The sequence below is a fragment of the Anser cygnoides genome, chromosome 14 (genome assembly GCF_040182565.1).
Source record: "Anser cygnoides isolate HZ-2024a breed goose chromosome 14, Taihu_goose_T2T_genome, whole genome shotgun sequence".
Classification (NCBI taxonomy): Eukaryota; Metazoa; Chordata; class Aves; order Anseriformes; family Anatidae; genus Anser; species Anser cygnoides.
Genome location: NC_089886.1, coordinates 5,841,343 through 5,864,804, shown reverse-complemented (window position 1 = coordinate 5,864,804; position 23,462 = coordinate 5,841,343). Strand labels below are relative to the sequence as shown.

The 23,462-nt window shown below is 45.1% G+C and overlaps 1 protein-coding gene across 3 annotated transcripts in view; it reads left to right on the top strand.

Annotated features, from left to right (window-relative positions):
• Positions 1-2,242: 2,242 nt before the first annotated feature.
• The window catches only part of RNF130 (ring finger protein 130), a 40,547-nt gene continuing 19,327 nt past the window's right edge, over positions 2,243-23,462 (top strand). For 2 of the 3 annotated variants that reach the window (XM_048057195.2, XM_048057196.2), the window contains exons 1-2: positions 2,243-3,048; positions 12,481-12,675. In XM_048057195.2, the coding sequence (XP_047913152.1) occupies positions 2,790-3,048; positions 12,481-12,675 (454 nt within the window). In that variant the 5' untranslated portion in view covers positions 2,243-2,789. The remainder of the gene's footprint in view (positions 3,049-12,480; positions 12,676-23,462) is intronic. The other variant, XM_048057193.2, reaches the window with a different exon arrangement.

Here is a 23,462-nt window from a genome sequence, read left to right as displayed (position 1 = left end):
GCTTGCAGAGGCAACCCTGCACAATTAGCACATTTCGGCTTTATTATTTTTACTTTTGTGTCCCTTTGCGTTTCCCACATCCTCAAGGAAACAGCTGGGCTGTGTGGCATTTCCATGCAGGATGAAACTCGGCCCTTTCTCATGACGAAGCCGGATACGCGCTGGTTAAGCTTGCTGACGGGACGAGCACCCTCACCCCTCCGCCATCTCTCCCGCACCCTCTCCCACCCTCGCCGCCCCAGGGCCCGGTTCCTGGCCTCCAGAGGCCGCCCCTCGGCCCCTGTCGCCCTCCTTCACCGCACCGCGGTGCCCCCCGGGCCGCCCCCTTCTCCTCAGCGCCCCGGCCCCGCCGCGGAGCCGCCGCCTCTCGCCGGGCGCTCCCCGGGGAGGCCCCGCAGGTGGCGCCCTCAGCCCGTGGGCGGCCGCGGGCCTCGGGAGGGGAAAATGGCGGCGGGGCCGCGGGCACAGGGGGAAGTGTGCTCCATTGAGCTCCATGGGAGCGACGGGATGTAGGCTGGGGGAGCACTGGATGCAACGTTAAGGGGTATATGGCCATTTCTCCCCCCGAAACAAACAAGGGGAGCCAGGGTGAAACCCGGCACTGCTCCGTCTTCACCCACGCGGTGACCTGTGAAGACCTCAGAGCCATTTGGCTGACAACAAAAAGGGCCCTGCCACACGGCCACCAGTGGAGACATGGCTGCCGTGTGCTGTGCCTCAGCATGAGGAGAGCAGGGGACGTGTCCCGGAGGCAGCCGTCGCAGCCGGAGCGAAGGGAAGCTGTGTCCGTCCAGAGGGCTTTGGCCGCTGCCGGGCTGTGGGCAGGCGCAGAGGAGCGCTCATGGCAGTGCTGGTTGTGTGGGGCAGAAACACAGACTGCAGGAAACGGGACAAAGCAGAACGAAAAGCAGACCTTTCTTGTGGTTAGAAAAGGGAAGTGGGGAGGCTGGATGCAGAGGTCATAGTGCTGAAAAATCAAACTAATATCTGCTCTGCAGGAACGATGGCTCGGGACCATGGTCTGCACAGAGCAGTATCAGTGTGTTTGCCATGACTCTTGCCCTCCTGTTGCTCCTCCATCTGGGGTGAAAGGCTTGGTGAAATGTTGAGGGGCCATTACCGGCCTTTGGTTCCTCACCCAGCATTTGCCAAGAATGGCAAAAAAAAAAAAAGAGAGAAAAAAAAAAAGAAAAAAACAGAAACAGAACATTCAGCTGATGCTTCAGAAACATTTCCTGGATTGTATTGACATTTCTATGGAGCTTTTCATAGACAGCATCTCAGAGGATCTTAACAGCACCACAAGCAACGTGCCTTTAGCAGACCCCGTGGCTCCCCTCTGCTCAGAGACGCAGGCTTGCAAAGCCTCCTGCCTTCCTTGGGAATGACACGGGACTCTCTGAGGGAAGGCTTAGACCCACAGTTGCAGCTAAATGTAATAAATAGAACGTGCTTTTAGTGTGTTATCTTACACACGTGTGACTAGGTACATCACGAGTGGATAAACTACAAAACCTTCCAAGAGAACAGTTTGAGAAGATGCTTAGGTTAAGCACAATGCTTATCAGAGGGCCTCGCAGAGCAGCTGGGGAAGTCACCAGGGAGACAGTATCTCAGAAGAACAGCAGCACAGTTACTCGTTTGGAAATTTAGAAAATATCCTAACCCACAGCCCTGCGGTACTTTTCCTTGCCATAAATAATTTCCAGATAATTTGCTTTTCAAAAACAGAGCAGGCCGTTACGCTGTTTAGTTACTTTTCTGGTCATGAAGTGGCTCAAAGCCTTTGTAAGCAAGAGAGCGATTCCTCAGGTCCTGCTTTACAGCGTTTCACGCGATTTGCGTTTATTCACGTTTCAGTGCGGGTGAGGCTTCCCCTTTCAGCACCGCACAAACAAGGAACCCCACGCTAGGAAGGGGCAGTCGCGGGCTGAGGCCGAGCTGCCCACAGCCCTTCACACCTGCAGCTCTCCCTCCTCCCCACCCACGCGTGCTTTTAAGCTCCCCCGTGTTTATTTTTGACGGCTTCGAGGCCGGGGAGCGGCGCTGAGGAGCCGGGGCAGCCCCCACACCCCCGCAGCCCCTCACAGCGGCGGGCGCCCCCAGCCACCACCGACCGACCGCGTGACGTCACTCCCCGTGACTCCACCCACCCTCCACTGGGGGCGTGGCTTACGCATGCCCCGCCCCTCGCCCTCGTGGCGCCGGGCGGGGCGTAGCGCGCCTGCGCAGTGCGGGCGGCGCCGGGCTGCAGTCGGGGCGCCGGGCGCGGAGCGGGGCGGCCGTGGAGCGGAGCCGGGCAGGGCAGGGCAGGGCCGGGCCGGGCATGGGGCGGCAGCCGCCGGCCGGGGCAGCCGGCCGGGCCAGCAGCGGATCGCGCCGCCCGCCGCACTAAGCCGAGCCTCAGCCCAGCGGCCGCCTGCGGGGACCGCCTCCTCTTCCTCCTCCTTCTCGCCCCCGGTGCCCGCCCGCGTCCCCCCGGCGGCAGCATGAGCGCGGCGCCCTGAGCTGCGGGGCCGGCGGAGAGGGGCTCGTCCCTACCCCTACCCCCCCCCCCCCCAGCCCCTCAGCGGAGCGGGACCCGCCGCCACTTCCCTGGCTCCTCCCATGGCATGAGCCCGCGCTCTCCTTCCCCCCCCCCTCCCGCCGCCTGCTTTCGCTCCGTCTCCCTCCCCGGGCCGGCAGATGGGATAACGTGCCTCGCTGCCACCCCCCCGTGCCGGACCGGAGCGGGGGGCCCGGCCCCAGGTCAGCCGTGACCGCCGGTTCGGTTCCGCCCGGAGGCGAAGATGAACCCGCGGCGGGGCCGGCGGCCCCCGACCGGCGGCTCCTCGGTGCTGCTGCTGCTGCTGTGGCACTGCTGGCTCTGGCCGGCCGGAGCCGACAACGCCAGCCAGGCGTACTACACCGCCCTCATCAACGTGACGGTGCTGAGCCCCGAGCGGGGCGGCCCCACGCTGCTCAGGATCGACCGCGGCCGCTACGGGCAGGATTCCCCCAAGGTGGAGGTCAAGGGCCTGCTGGTGGCTCCCGTGCCCATCAACGGAGGTAACGGCCTGCGGGGGGGGGGGGGAGGAGCTGGCGGGGGGTCCCTGCCTCTGCTGGGGGTCCCCGCTGCTCCTGTCAGGGGTCCCCGATGCTGCTGGGGGTCCCCACTGCACTTGCCAGGGGTCTCTGATGCTGTTGGGGATCCCCATTGCACTTGCCAGGGGTCCCCGATGCTGCTCAGGGTCCCAACTGCACTTGCCAGGGGTCTCTGATGCTGTTGGGGGTCCCCGATGCTGCCTGGGGGTCCCCACTACTGCTGCCAGGGGTCCCCGATGCTGCCGGGGGTCCCCGCTCCTTGCCACTCCATCCGCTCCCATTTCTGCCCACCTCGGCCTCTTCTCGCTCGTCGGCGAGGCGGTTGGCCTTTGTCTGAGCTTTGCAGACTTTCCTAGAGAGCTCTGGGAAAAGAGCAGGGAGAAGTTGCCCACGGGGAAAAAAGGAAAAAAAAAAATCCATGATCTGGCTTCAATGACAGCTCGGCGAAGCATAATGGGTTTAGTCCAAGTAGGCTGGTCGTGTGGAGGGATGTAGGCTTTATTTCTAAGCTACAAAGAGTCGGTAGAGATGGCTAGCAGCATGGTTACAGCATTGCTGTGAATGTCAGAGCAGCTGCACGGTGCTCACTGCGATGGATATGCATCTGGAAGGCCTTAAGCTTTTGCAGCTGCACGGAGTCATGATTATTGAGTGAACGTTTCGCAAAAATGCTTTTTAAGCTGTCCATCAAGACTCTGAATGACTGGAGCCATCGGGCTGTTACTCTCATGTCCAGGCCAAAATGTGCTCAACTTTGTAGTGCTGAACGCTGCGTCGTGCTTCCCAGGTTTATTTTTATTAAGTGAGGCTGTTGTCCATTCGTTCTTTTCTGAGAAATGTTAGGTTTTATAGAGAATGCTAACTTAAACGGGTGAGAGTATTATCTTGGTTTTTGTTTGAAATGAGGCATTCAGTCACAATGATGTGATTTTAATAGTATCTTATTTTAAAAACCTTTCATGACACTATCTCAACTGCCATCTTTTAAGAAATGGACTGCTTGATGGATCACAGTGGTCCCAACCTGTCTTCTGGGCAGTAAAGCTCTGAATAATGCATTCAATAATATAATCAATTAAAACTAGGCTGCAAGCGGTGAATATTAAGAGGGTTTGTTTTTGTTTTGTCTTTTTTTTTCTGAAGAGTCAATAACTACTGTATTATTAAAACCTCCTGAGGATTTACCAAATCTTAAGATCAGGAAAATATTTTGATGCTTCTTCAGAGCCAAATACCTCCTGCTAGGCAGCTTCTTACCTGCTACTAGTATATATGGAGCAGGCTGTGCATCTGTACATGCTTGTTTCATTGAAGCTCTATTTCATTAGCTTTATGAAGTGTTAATTAGAATATATTTAAATAGCACCTTTGTGGGGGCAGAGGGAGGGAATAAATCCTTGAGCAAGCCTGCTGCAAAAGGACTTTCATTCATACTTCAAATCTTACCTTTAGCGATGCTTTCGGTCAGTTCTCACCGGGTAGGCTCCGTCTTCCCTTCATCTTCTGCTTCCTGGTATCCCTCAGACACCCCAACTCGTGTCCTCTGCGTTAAAGGAGGCTGTCCTGACAGTGCTGGGCACCCACCAGTTATTGCAAGAGGTTTGGGGTTAAGGGTTTAGGGTTAAGGCTGTTGTGTTCTGATACGTGCAGGGTGTCACATCTCTTAATTCTTTTAGTAGCTGTATTATTTGTCAAGGAAAAACTTTTGATACTGATTACTTTTAAATCTACTTCTCTTGCTCTGATCTCTTCCAACGCACAGTCTTCACTAAAGTGAGATTAAAGCACAGAGGGGCTGACAGCTTCTTCACCACAAGCTAATGGTGAGGGGAGAGCCAAATAACTCAGCACCCTGTAAGGAGTATTTTTATACCTTGCTGCTGAAGTATATGGCGATGAATAATTTCAGTGAGAAAGCACAGCAGGAATCGTGAAACTGCAGGCCTGAATTACTGCAGTTTTGACATGCTGCAGTCATTAAAACTTTGTTGTTGGTTGTTGGGGAGGTTCAGTTCTACTGTTTGTCAACAGAAGGTAGTTAAAGCGAGTGCTGCTGCTGTCGTCTTCCTCTAAAATTCTTCTGAAGTGTTCTGTATAGACGGTTATATACTAGGCATTTTGTTTTAATTCTTCCAAGACACACTTAATGTGGTTTTAAAATATTTCATGTAGCAGGAAAATCTGGAGTATGTTATGCTCTTAGTTAAGATGTTCTTGAACGCTTAAGAGTCATGGTTTCATTCTTCTGTTTTGTTATATCTGGCTTTGATAAGGCCGTGCTGTTCTGCTGTCAGTGATTGCTCTAATGCCTTTTTATCAGCCAGTTTATATTGCTGTAGCACTTGTTTGCAAGGTTTTTTTTTTTCCTTAATAGCTTTTAACACAAGTAGCTAGTGCCAGCCTCTGCAGCTAGAGCAGTAAATGATCTGCTCGATCCCCAGTTCTCCTGCATTTGGAGAAGAAAAGCCCTCTGCAACTGTTTGGAGATACCTTGGCTTTGAAACTGCATTGGAGTCAGGAACTGACCTGTTCACAGACCACTGGATTGGGTCATCTGCATGAGAGCTAAAATGTCTTCAAAGTCACATTTCACATGCTGCCTTAAGATCCTTTATTCCTTGCTTGCAGGGAAGTAGATGGATTTACTAGTTCCCAAGTTTACTAGTTTAGGGTCAGTGCTCTGCAGCTGAGCATACACCGTTTGTAGTAGCACAGCCTGGGATGTTAGGTGTTATACTGCAGGGTTGCTTGTTAACTTGTGTTCTTGAATATGCCCACAATTTTATTATCTTTGAAGTTGTCAGTCCCTTGTGATTACCCATCATTTAAATTGCAGTGCAGAACAAATTCAGTCACTTCTGTTTCTTTAGCAGAATCTCTTCTCTTCAGTTCAACCTTGCCATGTCAATACATGTATCAAAGCACAGCCTCCCTGGACTTTTTATAGACCCTCGTATGAAATTGATACTGGCTTTCAAAAGCAGTGCTGCTCTGTAAGTGATACGGCAGTAAATCCATGGCTGCTTGTAAAAGTGGAGCTTGAGTGATTTGTCTGATGCAGCTGGCCATCGGGTGCACGTACAGCACCCGCGTGTGCACATCTCTCCAGGCATGCTAAATGCTCAGTACCAGCTGAGTTTCCCTCTCGAGCTTTCTTCAGTTCCTCCACCTCTAGGTCCTCCACCTCTAGGTCCTCTTCTTACGTCCCCTAACCTCTTAGTCTTTTGTTATGACTCAAATGACTTCTTACTGGAAGGCAGTTTTAAAGAGCTTCCGGATCTGGGTGCTTGTGGAGTATCAAAAACTGTTTCCGTCATCCTGCATGGGAGCGTAATAGCAAAGTGCGTCTTAACAGCCAAATAAATGCAGCTTTTCTGACAGCACGGGTCAGGTTTGTGTCATCTGTTCGGTAAGGTTACTGAGCACTTCCCATTCAGTCCCTTATTTGGTTATTTTTGTGGTAACCACGTGGAACGAGATACTTCACCCAAAACTCTCGCCTTAGGTGCATGCATGGGCGTTCTGCCCCCGGCTTGCACGGGGCCTGGCCAGCGCCTTCCTCTCGCTATCTCGAGCTGAGCCAGAGGTCACGGAAAACTGCCTTTGATTCTGGGTAGAAACTGCTGCGCTTTGGGGATTAGTTCCCCCAGAAATGTTATCCGTGCTTAGCAGGGCTCTCCCGTGGCTGTCAGCTTGGGGTTGCTCTGATTTCTCTGGGCTTGGATGGGAACCTGAGGGCTGGGAGCGGAGCCTGGCGTGATCTCAGCAGTTCCCTTGCTGGCAGCCAGCAGGAGGCAAGGTTTGTTGGGTTGGGTGCTCGGGTGGGGAGGCCAGGGGGTGACGGAGGTGGGACCGATGGAACTGAAATGCTGGCGGTGAGTCCAAGCCTAGGGGTGGGATGGGATGGGCTGCACGCAGGGCAGGTGATGCTGTGTGAGAGCTCCTGGGCCCTGGGTCATGTCCCTGGGGACTGGGACAGTGCTTTAGAAAGCAGAAAAAAGCACCTTAGGACAAGGTGGAGGTAGGGAACAAATACTGGCGTGAGAGCAGGGTTGGAGGTATAGCTTGTGTGTGGTGCTATAGCGTTCTGTAGCAGTGACACTTTATAAATGTGTTATGTGAACAGGTTTTAGCTGCAGAAGGTCTAAAATGACACTTTCCTGGGAACTGCAGAGCTTTCGGTGATATCCAGGCAGAAGTGCATGTTCCCTCCTGCCCAGAATACAAAACATCAAGCCGTAAGAAAACGGAACAAGCAAATGCATCAAGAAGTGCAGCTTAGTGGAGGGAAAAGTGTGTGCTGTGCATGCATCCTTTGCCACTTGTCTCAGTATCCAGCTTAATTAGTAGTCATTAAGTGATAACAAAACTGGTCTTTATATTGCAGCTTATAGCTGTAATTGTAGTACACTTATTGAGCTAACGAGATTAACTATTACGGGACTCGGCTTCGCTGACTTTCTTTTGTTTAACTTCTTTCCTGAAACAAGATTGCCTCTTGTGCAAAGAGTTTCTCCTGGTGGTAAAGCCAACTTTAGTCAAAGCAATTACCTGAAATAGCTGCTGAAAATAAAATGCTGCCACATGTAACTCATTAATGCAACTTTTAAAAAGCAGGAATTATAACTGGCTTGAGAAAGGGCTGTGCTGATAATAACACAAGTACCAATGTATTGGAGAAAATGTGCGTGTTACAGGTGTGCTATTAAGCCGTAATTGGATAGCAAGTACGAGGAGCCTTCCCTGAAATAGGAAAGAATCAATGCTGCTGTGCTGCTCTTATAAATTCCCCAGGTGAATTCCCTTTCTGGAAACTTTATCCTTTTTGTTTATCAGGAACGTAATCGCGTTGCACGGGTCTGTTCTGCAGTCGGGTGCATCGCGTGGTGCCCCCCTGGGCAGCGCGGGCTGCGTGGGATTGCGTCTTCCGCAGGCTGCCTTCTTTCCCAGCGAGTCTTCGGATGTGCTCCCCTCAGATATCGATGGTGTCTTTCCACCTATTGTATTACAGTGACTGAAGGTCAGACTGTGAAACGGTTTGTGTACGTGTAGTCGAGACCAGCCCTGGCGACTGATGCTGGCCTGAGAGAACAGAGCGTTAGCTGAGATGCGGTCAGTCGAGGTATCTGACCATTTAAAAAAAAAAGGGGGGGGGGGGGAAATAAGATAAAGAATGATATCAAATAGCTAATGCCCAGGATGGTGGGGTTCTGGCACTGAGATTTCCCTGTGGAAAGGGGGCAAAGCCTTGATAACAGACAACACCGCAGCCATGGCCTTTCTTTTGAAGTGGGCCATCACAGGTGTGCGCTGGACAGTGCGAAAGCAGCGCGAACACCCCGTATGGGAAGGAAAGCAAACCCAGTCGTGGTTCAGAGGTAGAAGGGAACAGAGTCTACGTTCAGGCAGGTGTGTACTTCTCACAAAGCCTTTATTGCTCTGACAGCTGACCTATTCATTTCATTTTTGCTACCACAAAACGGGCCCTCCCTCTTGGAGGGGAAAGCTAAAGGACCTGGTGAGCAACTGGAAAAGATGAGGAGGAAAGCGCTGTTGCTGTTCAGATGTAGGCTTCAATCTTCAGCAGCTGAGGAAGCCTGGTTGGATCTATTGTAGTATCAACTTGTTTCACATGAATCCCTAAAATGCTGTCACAAATAGTACCGTCCTTCACTGGGAAGGGCTCTTGAACTTTTTTTTAAAAAAAAAAAAGGAGAAACGATTATATGCAAGTTGAGCAGTCTTGTGTGTTGTGCAAGAGGAAATTGAAGCTTTCCTAAAGCTGGAGCAAACGTGCAGCCTGACTTGTGGGTGCTGAAATCCCAGCTGATTCTTCTGTAAAGAGGCTCCTCGGTGGTGGTGGGGCTTACAGTAGGGAGGGAGCTATTTACAAGAAAATTGAACATCGCTCTTTAACCCAGCAGGTTACCACTCTTAACAGAAAACTATCTTTTTGCCAACGTGTTCTTGATACATAGGCAGACACAAAGAAAGGAAAGGTGGAGTAAATAACTTATATTTCAAATCATCTTGAACAGTAGCGTGCCTATAACCATACAGGAAGCTGTTTCCCTACGTTTTCTGCAATTATAAAGTTGCATGAGTGACTTCTGATCATATCTTTTTATGTATGAGCGATTTGTTTTAGAATAACTCTAATTTAATGTGAAAGCGCTTTTCATTCTGGCGTGGACATCATCCAGGTAATATTTGCAAGTCCCAGTCTTCTAGATCCCAACTGGACTTTGGACAACTGAGCGTAGATGACATGGTAATGGGGAGCTATCAATGATGATTCCTGCTGACACTGTTCATTTATCTGTCCCTTACAATGCAAATTGATGTGCCTGGCAGGTTAGGTGTATAGCAGATGTTTTATTGTAGCCAGCTGGCTATGTTGGAAGGCTGAGCATGCCTATAAGACTTGGCCTCTTTTTGGAGCGTATTAAGTGTATTGAAAAGATGAGCAGAGAAAAACGGACTTTTCACTATTGTTCCTGAATTTTATTTGGTTAAAAGCAAACAGTTTCCTTAACATCTGTGTGATGTAAATAGGATGCTAATGTAAAGTGGGTTGTGACTTTGTACTAATTCTCAAGTGACTTGTAGTTACTCAGTTCAGGTGTATTTAAAAAAAAAAAAAAGATTTTCAGTAATATTATTGTTACTTAGTGCAAAAGTAATATTGTCAGTTAAATCTTCATCAGGACATACCAAATCACCTCATCAGTGATAACATGCTGTTTGTGTCGTGGTGGTTGTTGGTCTACGCCTGGAAAGCTTCACTACTGGGACATCTCGCTTCCTAATCCTGTTGGTCCAGTAACGTTTTGTAGCTCTGTCCACAGCTCTGAGAGACTTTGATCTCTACTGTGGTAGAAAATTTGTGCTACTTTTCCCACAGATGCTGTTTTTATCTCTTACTGCTTTCCCTGTCAGCGTTTCAATTTGTGTGGCTTGAAATTTGGAGTTTAAAGGTGCCTACATAAGCTTTATAAAACCGGATTGTATAACAGACTTTTCGGAATGCTACCTCCCTTTTCCAGATGCCTTTTCCCTTTTATTGCTTTTGATTTTCCATTCTAGTTAATAACCCATAATCTAGATTTTGGGGCCATTTTTGTTACCGCTCTGTATTTTAGCTTTGATTGCACTGAAGCGATCATGCTCGGTCCATGTGCATAATCGGTAGGGTTCCTGCTCTTCTTCCTTCCCGTATATTACAGAATTTTTGGCCGCAGTGTCTGCTTTCAGAGTTAATTTTAGCAGCCTGAGGAGGCTCTGTGGAACAGTGACCATTTAGTGAATGGTAGCTTTCAGAGGCTGTTTCACACCTGAGAATCTTGAATCTGTTTTCACTAGAGAAGAATGTGATTTTTTTTTGTTTGAGCTTTCAAGGCTTGCAAAACTTCCTGTCATAGTTTGCTGGTGCTTCCCCCTCTCATTTTTAAGTGGAAATGTTCTGAACGAGTGGGAAGCGTGCACGAAACAGGGAAGGGCTTTTATCTTAATGGAGGCCGGCAAGGTTGGTTGCACGTGTGCCGTGTTGTGGTTCTGTTGCATTTCCAAAAAGGACTACAATTCCTCTTAAAAAAGCCCTGTTGTCTTGTATTAAGGACTGCAGTGGCTGTGAGCGTACCCCTGTGATCCTTGCTCTTCCTGATGCGCCAGAACAACTTTGCGGGATCAGTGCTGGTCAGCAGTTTCCAAGGGGATTAAAGTAATAATGTCAGAGCAACGGGGGGAAATACTCTCTAAAATTTGGCCTCAAGAATCTATATTTCAGTTCCGTGATCCCAGGGAAAATGCAAGAATAAAAATATAAAGGGAGGAACAAAAAACTTAAAACCCCTACAAGTATAAAAATACTGCAGATAGCCTTCCAAGCCTGAAATGTCTTAATACAGTCCTGAAAAACGAGACTGTGAGAAGTATTTGCTTATATCTGGCTGCCCGCCCTCCTTCCACCGGGGCGGGGAGAGGCCTTTCAAGCCCAGATGAAGAGATGAAACGATTTCCTGTGTGACTGCTGTGATAGAGATTCATCTGCGCTAATTTTTTTTGAGTAAGCAGAGAAAAGTCTCTTTCAGATAAGATTTAAATAGCCCAATAGTCTTATCTGTCAAATGTTTTAACCTGAGCTTTGTTAAGCTGAAAGCACTTAAAAATGCCTTCTGTTTTGTTTCCAGCTAATACCTTAAACTGGATGCTTTCGTGGTAGGCCTCGTGCTGAAATTCCCTAGCCTGAGCTGACGAACTCGCTTCATTAAAACGAAATTTTATGAGACGCTTCATTTCAATCTCTTATGAACTGCAACAGTTTTCAGAACTATTATGTAGATAAATTGTTGTAGATAAAGCGTCTTGAAAAACCACCCTTTATCCCAACCATTTTTAGTAGCCAGAGATGACGTGACATTTGACAGGGTAAATGTGTATTTTAAGTTGCTTTTGGCTCTGAATTTCTAAAAATTCCTTAATAACGCCACCAGTGTGTCAGACTGAAGTGCAGGTCTGCACTTGTGTAAACAGAAACATCTTTCATCAGTTTCAGCTGCTGCACTGTGAAGCCATCTTCCACATTGCATTTGTACGCTTTGTACACAGATCCGTGTGGGTTTTGGTTGCTCCAGGATACGTTACAGCATCAAAAAATACAAAAAAAAAAAAAAAAAGCTTTGCATACTGTTGAAATTAGATATGTCTGGCATTTGCCATTTCTATTACTTTTGCAGCATCGGTAGCTGTTTAGCTAACAACTGGAGTGCATCGTGTTTGCAAAACCATTTGTTTCCTCATAAATTCGAATGCACTTCCCTGTAGACAAAATGTGCATGTGTAAAAAGCCGATGTTGCTGCGGGGTTTTTACAACATCAGCTCTTACTGTCGTCCTTTTTTACAGTAGCCTGCACACGGCAGATAACCGCTCTGAACCCTCGTGTTCACAGCCTCCTTTGTTTAGTTATACTTTCCACTGCAGTGATGTTTATGACTGCATTAAAACAAAAAAAAAAAAAGTTACCCTACCCAGAATGACTAATAAAGAGCTGTTTGGTAAGTGCCTATAGCATATGAACCATATTCTAGTGTTTTTCAGCCTGTAGGCAGGTATTGATTCAAATGTAAATTCACTGTTCTAGCTGCACTGGAGTTAAAAATAGCTTGTGTTACTGAGCCTAATTCTTGGGCATATAGTGACAGCTTTCAGCGTGCGAGATTGAGCTTCTAAAGAAGACTTTTTTGCCTTAAGAATGCAATTAGCTTTAGGCTGTATTAACCAGAGGGCAGTAGCTTCCTAGTGCATAACAAAAACTAGCTTCAAGTTTTGCTGAATTATTTTTCTTTTTGGATGGTCTAACAAATTGCCGTTTGTCTGAACGTGTGTCCAATTTCAGTTGCAGATCGCCTGGGCTGCGACCCTCGAACACGTTTCCAAGTTCCACCGAACACCAAGCAGTGGATTGCTTTACTACAGCGAGGAAACTGTACGTTTAGAGAGAAAATACTGCGAGCAGCTTCACATAATGCTACAGCTGTGGTCATTTACAACAATATATCCAGTGAAGAACCTGTCACGATGACTCATCAAGGTAAATAAAATGCAATCTCTTTCACTATAATTCTTTTTTGCCTGAGTACTCTTTTGCCACATAAACCATTGCTAAAGTGCTCTTGGCAGTACACAGATGATGCTATTTGAAACAGCCTGTTCTCTAATGATGTTTACATGTATGCAATATAGTGAAATAAGCCAATAACTCTGAAAGAAGTTACTTAGCTTTAGTGTACACTTTATCCAATAAGGAACATTTTCTTCTGTAGAAGGGATATGGGAGATTTGGCTTGAGGAAATAGCTGACTCCTAAGATCTTACAGGTGTTTCAAACCTGGCTGAGATGAAAAGCAAACATAATATAACAGCAGGTCTAGCATTCTACAAAGCATGTGCAACTGAAGAATTTATGCAGTAGCATGTCTCCAACTGGCTGTTTATGGTGGGGACTTTCAAATATTAAGTTATATCAGAATCTGAGTTTGCTTGCTTTTTTATGACAGTTTACAGAGGTTAGTCTTTCTGTGAGGCATCTTTGTTGATTCTTGTATGGTGCTCGGTGATTCAGAGAGCAATTGCTCTGTGTTAAGCAGTCTACAATTAGATTATTGCTGGTCTAGAGCAATGCTGAAAGTTGAGGTTTTTACTGGCTTCCCCTTTATAGGGTTATCCATGTCCAAGTTTGCTGTTACTAGTGAATAACTACAGCTGGTTGGACTCTCAGACTTTAAAAAATAAAACTCCGTGGTTAAAAATGATTTTTTGCAGTTCTGCTAACTGCACTTTTAATTTTTCTAGATGTTCTCACTTTGGAATTATTTAGCTTAATCAGAAAAGGCCTGTTTCTGTATTTGATGGCTGTACTGCTGGTAGCTTTTTTTATAGAGGTTTTCATTTCAGTTCTTTCTTTAAGCACCAGGGGTTGCTTAGAAACTGGAATTTCCTAGTTATTTCTCTGCATATTGTCACAATTAGAATGGAATTCTTCTACTGAAGTGCTATGGTTGCTTCTCCCCTTCCTCTCACTAGACGTCACTTAATGGAAATGTCTTGTGGCTTCTTCTGATTTAGTGGAGTCTGACCTTCCCAATTCTGTACACCACAGAAATTTTCCAGGGAAATTCAGACCTGCATATAGCAATCCTAAGCCCGTTGAAGCTGTTTTTATCTTAGGTACCCTTCCTTAGACACTTCTGCAACTAATCCGCAGGCAAAAAGCCCCATGTTCTAGCAAAATAATACAATATAGTAATATTTATCTGCTATAATAAAGAGGAGTGCCACTCCATGGTTCTTGTTTTGACTGTTCTGATCATGTAGGAGGTCTGTTTAGCAATCTGTGTTTTGCTGGGCTTCCCTTAAGTAGCTTCCTATTTGCTAGAGGTAAGAACTGCTAGTGTGTGTAAGCGTGAGATGCAGGCTGGTCCTTTGGTGTTAACTTCAGCACAGTGAAGGTTTGGCATCCACCATTCTATTAACCCTGTGATTGTGTTTCCAAGCACAGTATCAATTTGTGAACCTGTACTGGAACACAGTCACGGCCTTCTCAAATCTTCTTTCTTCTGTCTTATCAATCTTATCACTGATATATGTATGCTTTTGAGGTGGAGAACAACGACATCATCTGCCAACTAGGTATGCTAGTGTGCTACACCTCTTCTCTTCAGCATTTTCTGTTCCTGAAGGTCAGGAGGAGTTGACCATGTGTATTCTGCTGCTCTTGAAGTCAAGTGTGTTAAATTAAATTGATAGAAAATGAAAATGAAGGTCAGCCAACAAGCTTGTCTTATTTACATACAATGACTAGTGCTGTTCTTCTGTTCTTTAAAACATGCATTCTTCACAGTGCCCTTTTGTAACAGTCTTAGGCAGTCGTGAACCTGGTCATCGTATTTCCCTTGTACAAACAGGTAGAAATAGGCTTTATATCTGCGCCGTAGTTTTTATACTGTTACTTGCACGACCTGAGTTCTATTTTGTCTGCCTGGTGAATTAGAGAGGAAAACAGCAAGTGCTGATAATGCATACTCTGAACCGTGCGTTTTCCTGCCTTGACCTTTACATGAATTCCAGTCACCAGTTTTGGCAATGTCTGTGCTAAAAGTAATTAAAACATTACACAGATTTATGCACGTTGCTCATCTTGAACCTGCAGGGAGGTGATTCCCTATTTAAAAAAAAAAAACTCAGTAAGCAGATCTCACACATGGAATTAATATTTTTTCCAAGTTATTTTATGCTTGAACACACATTTGAAAATTCTAATGTTGTGGAAATTTGTCCGTGCTCAACATACTGCTTAACAGAATATAAATTCCTTCTGGTGGCCACCTAACAGCTGTCGCTCTTGAGTCAGTCTTTCATCTCTGTTCATATTAAATGAATAGTTTTTATTGCTAGTATCAAAACTTGCTTTTTCTTATGTGGTACTCCACTAAGTCTCTGTACCTTCAACTTCAAGTTAATTTTAAAATAGGTATTGACCTAAAGGAATTGGTGAAACACTTTTTGTGTACGTTTCTGCTAATCTTATTTGAAACATCATTTTCTCTCCACATATCCTTGTATGTATTTCTGTGCACATGTAGAATAAATGTATTTTACATATTCTTGCAGATGTCCTCTATCAACCTAAATGAAGGACATCTCTTCCCAGCATAGGTTATGTTAGACTATGATATCACTGGCAGGAAGGCAGTTTTATGGGTGGTTTTGCTTTCTACTTCTGTTAAAGCAGAACAAATATTGTCTGATGTAAAAAGCCTGTGTGGTGGAGAAAATATTTAGTAGCTGTCTCCTTTATAATCAATTATGGGAATAGGAAGGAAGTGCAGGTAAAACAGCATTTTAGTTCTTTCTATTTTTTTATGTGGTGGAGATGGTCTTATTAAGTACAGGATAGTTAGATTTTATGTTGAACTCTGCTGAAATCTAGATTTTTATTTGGATTTATAGAAAAGAATATAAACCAAAGAAGCCTCTAAAATAAAAATGAGGTATTGAGAATTTATGGAACAAATGTAAACAAAAATATAGAATACAGAAGAAATCATCAAAATAAAGTTGCTGGGTTCCAAAAAGCAGGGTTCATTAGTGCTGAAGAAATTTCTTGAAGTATTTAAACTTCTAACACAATATCTTGTTCAGAGAATTTATCTGACGTTGCTAAATCTTTTCAAGCCTTTGGCACAAGTTGCAGACCTCAAGATAAATCTTTGTTGCACTTCTGAAGAAGCCATGCATTATTTTTCCTAGTGTTTTTTTTAGTGATTGTGTACACAAGGTGACTTTTCCCTCCTTTAGCGCAGCGGGAGACCTACCCGATACCACTGGCTTCCAAGAACTGTTTTCTTTCAAGTGTGAGATGTCTCATTGCCCTGCGTTTGCTTTAAAACAAAACATCAACGACAAACCGCTGGCCCAGGAGGCAAGACACGTACTCATTTCAAAGTGTGACAAAACCGAATGCGTTTTAGGAGAATTATTTTAGGTCACTAGGTCAGAGACAGGAGGGGCAGGAAGCCATTGGGAGCTGTTGCCATCTGATGGCTCGTCCCTGGTCTGGGTGCAAGGTGCTGCAGGGCTGGCAGCTGGGTCGCTGCTCTCCTGGGCTGTGGCACCTCTACTGCGTGCTGCAGATCTGTGCTGCTGGCCTTTTTCTCACAAACTGTCTCTTGGTGAAACTATGAGCTACACTGATACACAAAAACCATGGCAGGGTGCTTTGCAGATCGTTTTGCCTGAGCGTGTTGAAGAATTTCAGCTCTATACCAAATCCACTGCAAAACTTCCCCTGGATTCCTGAGACCTTCTTTAATCCACAGCTCAAAATTGATTTTATTGTGTGTTGCAGTTTTGTTCTTTACTATTAACTTACCCTGGAATATTAGTGAAAAGGAAGGAAGGGTGACTCATGGAAGTTGAAGCTTTTAAAAAGAAGAAAAACAATCTTCAATAGTCTAACCATAGTTGGTGTATCTCTGATCATTTTCTGTTGTGAATTTGCTTATATTTGCTAACTGAAAATGTTGGGAACGAGTGTCAACAGAGTTATAGTTAATCTGTTTCTCGCTGCATTTCTTGTAGGTATATTCATTTGGAAAGTGTATCAGGTAGTAGTAGATGGAGTTGTCTGACACTTAGCAGGACGCGGAGAGAAGTGTGTTTGGAGCACGGATTCTGAGCCTTAAGGAAACAATTGTCCCCTAGAGGCAAGCCAGGGAAAACCCTTCACAAAGCTCAGTGCTTTGCAGAACTTCCTCTTCCCAGTGTTCCTGCATGTTAGGTACCTCATCCACACCTGAAATAACAGGAGTTGGGCTCGTTTTTCCTTAGCCAGCTGAAAGGATAATTAGTTCTGTGACTCTGAGAAGGCCCGTGGGACTGTTAGTGACTGTAAGTAATTACATTTTTTTTCTTAGCTAAAGACCGTGCTCCCGCAGCAGAGTAATTCCCCAAATCCATGGATTCCGTGGAATCAAAATTACTCATAGATTTACGCAATGTGCTTCTAACGAAGTTCTAAAAACACTTTATAGTGTCCCTGCGTAAGCTTCTGCTACCATGTGTTTTGGGGGCTTTGCTGGATTTGTTTGGAAACACTGTCCAGATTGATGGGTCTGTACTGAAGTTGTCTGTAGATGGAAGAAAATACCAGACCATGGCAGACTGCTCTCCTTGGGAATCCCCGGGTTTCTTAGTTCCACACACACTGGTGGGAATGGAAACTGCTATCCAGAAACAGCAAAACAGAAGCCACCTACCAGCACCTGCTGATGTTACGAAATGCAAGAGTAGAGAGTTTTAGTTACCAAAATCCAAACACATCTTAAATTGAAAAATCAACGGTAATGCGTTACGTTACAGCAATATTTTTTAGAAATCAAAAAAGTGACGCTAATCAGTGTTTGGTGTTAAATCCAGATCTAAGGTAGCAGTTTTTGGACATTGTCCTGAAGTGTATGCGAAGGAAAACAGTTCTCAAGTAAGCAGTATCTTCTGCAGAGTGTCTTCTGGGGGCATCTTGTAGCTTAGCAGAAGGATCTTAATTCTTTTAATAGCGCTCAGTGTCATCAGACTTTAAATAGAAGGCAAAAAGGTGCTATCTGAGGTTGATGGAGAGGAAATGATCTGTAGCAAAGTCAAAGTAATGCCTTTCGTCTACATCCTAAAGCTGCATTGCTTCTTGCGGGGGGACGCAGGGTGCACTGGGTGCAGCAGGGACACGTTCAGGCTTAGCTCGTTGCTAAGCTGGAGGAAACGCAGCGGCAGAGCTCCACCATCTCACACGTGTCAGCGTGGTTTGGACTTGTGAATGGGACGGGATGATTTAGCAATGACTGCTTGTTTTGATTTTATGCAGATTTGTCCTTAAGAAACATCTCCCCGAGTGTCAGAGCAGAGCAACTGGGTTATGAAATAATGTGTCAGCTGAATTCTAAACATGGCCCAACAGTTTCCCCGACTGATCTTGCTGTTTAGCTCTCCTGTGTTGAGCTCTTAGACGTAGTAGATTATGAAGTTGATGTAGAAGTATGACAACAGCATTGTGCTGAAGCACAGTTCCTTGTTTAACAAAGGAGGGGGAGCATTTGGGAAGCTTGTTCCTGCTTATAGGATGATTGTTATTTATCACCAATGGATTTAATGATTTAATGTGTTACAGGCTAGCACAACAAGAATCTGATTAGGCATTAATCTTTGTTTTGAAGTTAATTCTGTCACACCCATCTTTGGAAGGCTACTCCTGCTGTTTCTGGTTTTCTAATCACATGCCTTAATCGTGTGCTGTTTTGCAAGGAGCAGAGCTCCGAACATCCACGTTTCTGGTAGCAGTATGGCAATGCACGGTGCATTTCGAAACAGTGATGTGCACGTAGGCATATTTAGATGACGTAGTTCAGTGTCCTGTCTTACCCTGGCAGAGTAAAATCCCCCAAAGCTCACTTTGCTGCAACCGAAGGAGAGGCACAACTTGACTGTATTTCATTTGCAGCTCATCTAAGCCTGACCCTCACTAAACTTGTATATCTACTTTTTTGTCCTCTTGAGCAGACAGTCAGAATTCAAGTTGTAGCCTCAAGCGATTGTTTTTCAGGTTGTTCTGCATAGGCCCGTGTAGCAAAGAGACCTGTAATGTCTGGAAGCAGCTACTCAGTGTTTTGGGGTAGCCGGCTGTTCCACTGGTGGTGTTCAGCTGAGGTGCCCCATGAAAACCTAACTTTTAGGTAATGGCTGTAACTTACAGGTAGCAGTATATACTGCTGTCATGTACGACTTTCTCATGGTAGGGTCGTAACATCTGTCCTACTGTCTGACACTACGTAAAATAGGCATCTACGGTAAATGTTTACATACAAAAAGTCGACATCTTCAATGTTGTGAAGGGAGCAGGAAGAAAAAAAAAAGTTGTAAAAAAAAAAACCTCTTCAGCCTCATTTTAAAATTGATGCATATTCTTGGCATTAAGCTCTTGCCTTGCTTAGACAAAGTAATTGGCAAATACTATGCTTTTTTCCCTGTTTTCAGAAGTATTTGATTTGGGACATCTCAAACAACATATTTTACCCTTGAGATTGCACTTGTGTTGACAGCTTGGATGTGCTCTTGCTTACTTTCTGATTAGATCAAAATAAAAACATGTGCAGCCAGACCTGTTTTAATTGCCGTGAAGATTTGCCAAGACTCCTCTTTATCCTGTATGCTTTTACAAAAGCCTGGTTTAAAATGGAAGACTTAATTCTTTGTAATGAACTTCCATCTTGTATTAGACTAAAATTGTAAAATATCTGAAGAATTTGTGTGTTCCCCAATGTTGCTAAGTACTATGGGATTTATATCGGAAAAAGTTCCCTGAGCTCACCTTCTCTGGCAGTGCAGGTGTTTCATTATCATAAGATTGTTTTCTAACATGGATAAACACCCGAGCTTGGAAGTATCATCCTTAAATAAGCAGAGAGGTCTTTTTGAATATCAGCGTACCCCCTTGTGTCAACTTTGTTCGTCATTCCTGTCTGTTTTTCTGTAACTTCTTTTCCTCTGACTTGTAGTTGGATTCCTTGTTTCTGCTTTTCATTAATTTCGCATACCTTTTCTTTCTAGCGGTATAAATGTTCTTTATGGTTAGATAACCACTCTTTCCATGTGCATTTTGGAAATAATAATGCAGCTTCCACTCTTCCCCTCTGCTCCCTCCGGTGCAGATGTCTTCTGGTGTTTTCACAGAACCCCCGATCGCTCCCAGAACTTCATAAATAACAACAGCACTTCCTTTGTGTTTTCCTGTTTTCTTCACTGATGTTTTGCGGGCTCCCAGGTTCTGTCACCGTTGGCCAATAAGTTGACAGAATTGCATTAATCTCCGCAGTTATCATCCTCCTTGCCTATGTAAGTAGGGCTTCTGAAGCAACCTTCTCTGACAGTTCCCTCTCCCAACCTATTCTGTTGATGATAGAAAGGAACAAGCCTCCTTCAAACCTGTAAACTGCTTTTAAGAGGCTTTCTCCTGGGGGAAAAGGCAGTTATATTCTTCCTTTGTTTTATAAGTTTCTGAATTTGTGCCTGTCTCTGCAAGGTCGTTTCACAGGAGAGTCTTGGAGCTGTTTATTAACGTGTTCACTACTCAACAGCTGAAAACTAGACTGTGGTGATAGTGTTTTCCATGTGTGTCAGTAGGCTTCAGCAGTACAATCGGTCTTTATTATAGCGTAAGTATGTCATTATTTTGTAAGCTATTGGTGAATATGACTTAAAAGGGTTATTAGAGTTCCAAAATTACTTGGGCAAAAGCATTTTCCATCAGACCTAACTAGTAGCTGCTGTTTGTGGTGGTCTTACTGTTACTTAATGTTATTCTAAGAAATCTGGCGTGGTAATGGAATCGATCCCTTTCCTGGGCACCTGTATGTTTGTCTCATACATGTTTAGAAATGCTTGATTATGGAATTGTAATGGTTTGTGAAGATGGGCAGTTTTATTTCCAATCAGATTATTATTACGATGCTTACATCATTGCGATTTGGTTTTTGGTGTCTGAATCATGCTCTGAATCCAGCCCGTAAGCAGCTGCCTGCACTATTCCTTACCGTTATTAGGGAGGTGGAGATTTTGAGTGCTTTTTTTAAAGGAAGCACCCTGAAATTTCCACCAGGAAAATGATTCCAATAAAGCTGTTTTAAGTTTATTTTTTTCAAAGTAAAGTAATGAAAAGTGTTGGTTGTTAAATATTGTCTGCTGTTTGAAAGAGAACAATATACTTCTTGCGAGTCTGAGATGAGTGCAGTTTATCTGCTTCATGCTGTGTCTACAACAAGCATCAGCAAGTGCAATCAAAGGCTAAGGAAACTGCAAGGACTTTAGCTGAAAATATCAGCCATTAGCAAAGCGCTCACCTTTGTTACCAGCACCTGACTTAATTCCCAGTTCTCTGCAGACCTTGTTATACCAAATCAAAGCAGTCCAGTGCCTCTTACAGGTGGTCCTGTACCTCCCATGCTGGAGGAGGGATTTCGGGCTTGGCCCTCCCATCTGCGAGGAGCTGGTTGCAGCACTGCGGCACTGGCAGCAGCTCAGCTGCCCAGGAGGAGTTGTCACCCTCCCTTCTTCCCCAGCATTGACCGGACAGCTGCTTAGGCTGTTCATAAGCCCAGGAAAAAAAAAAAAAGCTGCTTAGTAGTTGCATTTTGTCAAGCTGCCATTGTGTGTGTCCTCCAAGGGACAGTAGATGGATGGAAGGTGTCTGGAGTCTGCTCTTTGAACCATGCCTGTCTTTAGCTCGGTATCCTGGCCACAGCTGACTTTATTTAGAGCTTCGGAGAAGTGTTTGGTAGTCAAGAATCAACACAAAAACTGGGGGGGAACAACTATTTGCTAGTGATGAGACCAGTAATCTTTCTTTGAGATGACTTTCTATTGACTTTCCAAAGTTGCTCTTTTGGAATTGCCAGGAGGTATGTATGGTTAGTGAGGGAGCCAAAGCAATTTCTTCAGGAGCACTGCAGGAAACTTATGGTTGTTGCTGCTGTTCCCATCTTGGTGTTAGTGTCTTCCCAGATGTTTAATTCTTCTCTTCTCCTGTCCCAATGTAATAATGCACAGTTTTAATGATGAATTGCATCTTCCTTTTCATACAAAGTTGTGTAACTATCCTAATAAGCATGCACGCAGTAAAATTGCAAGCTAAAAACAGCTATCTGGGCTTGGATGATAACAATTAAATGATTTATAATATTTCCAGGTGTCAATATTCAATATTTATCTTAGGTCTACGGTCTGTCCTAGCTTATTGTCTCTGGTTGAGTGCTCACTTCGTTGGCTTTCGGTAGCATTCCAGCTTCTTTTCTTTGAATGCTATTCTTGTCTCAGGAGAGCATTGCTTTTCATAAAATTATATATAAAGACCATATTCTAACTTTTACAAACACGGTTAGTCTTTCTGTATTCACCTGGGGATTTTTTTTGCTTAGGTTTCAGAAATGCAGGATTTCAAGGTGCTTAAAATAAACGAGTCAGTGTCTCCTCCTGCCCCCAATTCTTCTCAAGCAGGGAGCTTTTGCTATAATTATTTAGGGTGATGCCCCTGACAGAAATACGGATGAACCAAGTCCCAGTTTCCACTGAGCTTCAGTATGTTAAACAGGCACGATTTATTTTTCTTTCCCGCAGTTCTCCTTGGCTCTTGCAGGGTCAGAAGCGGCAGTAGCACTTTGGCTGTTCCCAGTTGAGTCATTTGGAATGCAAATCACTTCGCAGAGATGCCAGAGGTTCCCTTTGTGCTGGGCCTTATATAAAACGTGTGGCAGATTGTCAGCCTCGTCACATTCCCTGGGCAGCAGGGAATAGGTGGAGGCTTCAGCTTTTAATTCAGACGGAACAGGACTAGCATCAGATCTGAGTCAGCTTTGCTTCACAGATAGCTTTATAAATCATGTCAGAATGCTGCATTGAGTGCTTCTGACAGATGCTTTGATACTGACATAACTCAGTGGTCCAAATAAATACCTACTGGGGAAGTACAGCAGAACACGTGCTCTGGGGAAAACAGTCCCTCTGCCCTTCCTTCGCTATCAGAACCAGATGTGAGGAACAGAAGTGAAGCCTGGGGAGAATATCAATCAGGATTAAGTTCTCTGTTCTCGGTTGATCTTGCATCATCTGGGCTGTGGGCTGGCTTTGAGGGTTGCAGGAGCACGTGCTGCATCTGCGTACGGGATCTGTAAGTTGCAGGAAAGGTGCCTTTTGTCCTGTCCTAAGTGCTGCAGGCCTGGGCAAGGACACTTTCCAGCCGGGCAAGCAAGAATACAAGCAGATTTCTTCTCAAACAAAGCAGGCAGCGGGATTTTATTCTCTTTTGAGGTTGGCAGTTCATTAATAATCTTGTACCGTGTTCGGGTTCACGCAGACAAACCATCTTGAACAGAAGAAGCTGTGGAGAGCTGGTCTGCAGCGGGCTTTGTGTGAATTTTGGTGTGCTGGTCATTAAGTTGTTTGTATAGATCCTGTTGGTGCAGGGTTGCCACTTCAAAGCTTTTGAGCTTTGTGAATGGAAGAGAGTAATGAAATAACATTTAAATGACTTACAGCACTCTAAAGTCCCCACTTTGGAAAATTAGCTGTTAGAGACTGTCACCTGTCTTATTGTACCCTCAGTTTCAAAGATGATGATCTTTTGGCTCTTCTCTTTAATTTTCTGGGTACAGTAACTTCTTAAGAAGACAATTCCGATTAAAGGACTTAAAAGAAAAAAAATCTTTGCATTAAAAGAGGATTTCATGTTCTCTGTTCACTGTCGCACAAATTTCTCTGCAACTCCAATCTACTCTAAAG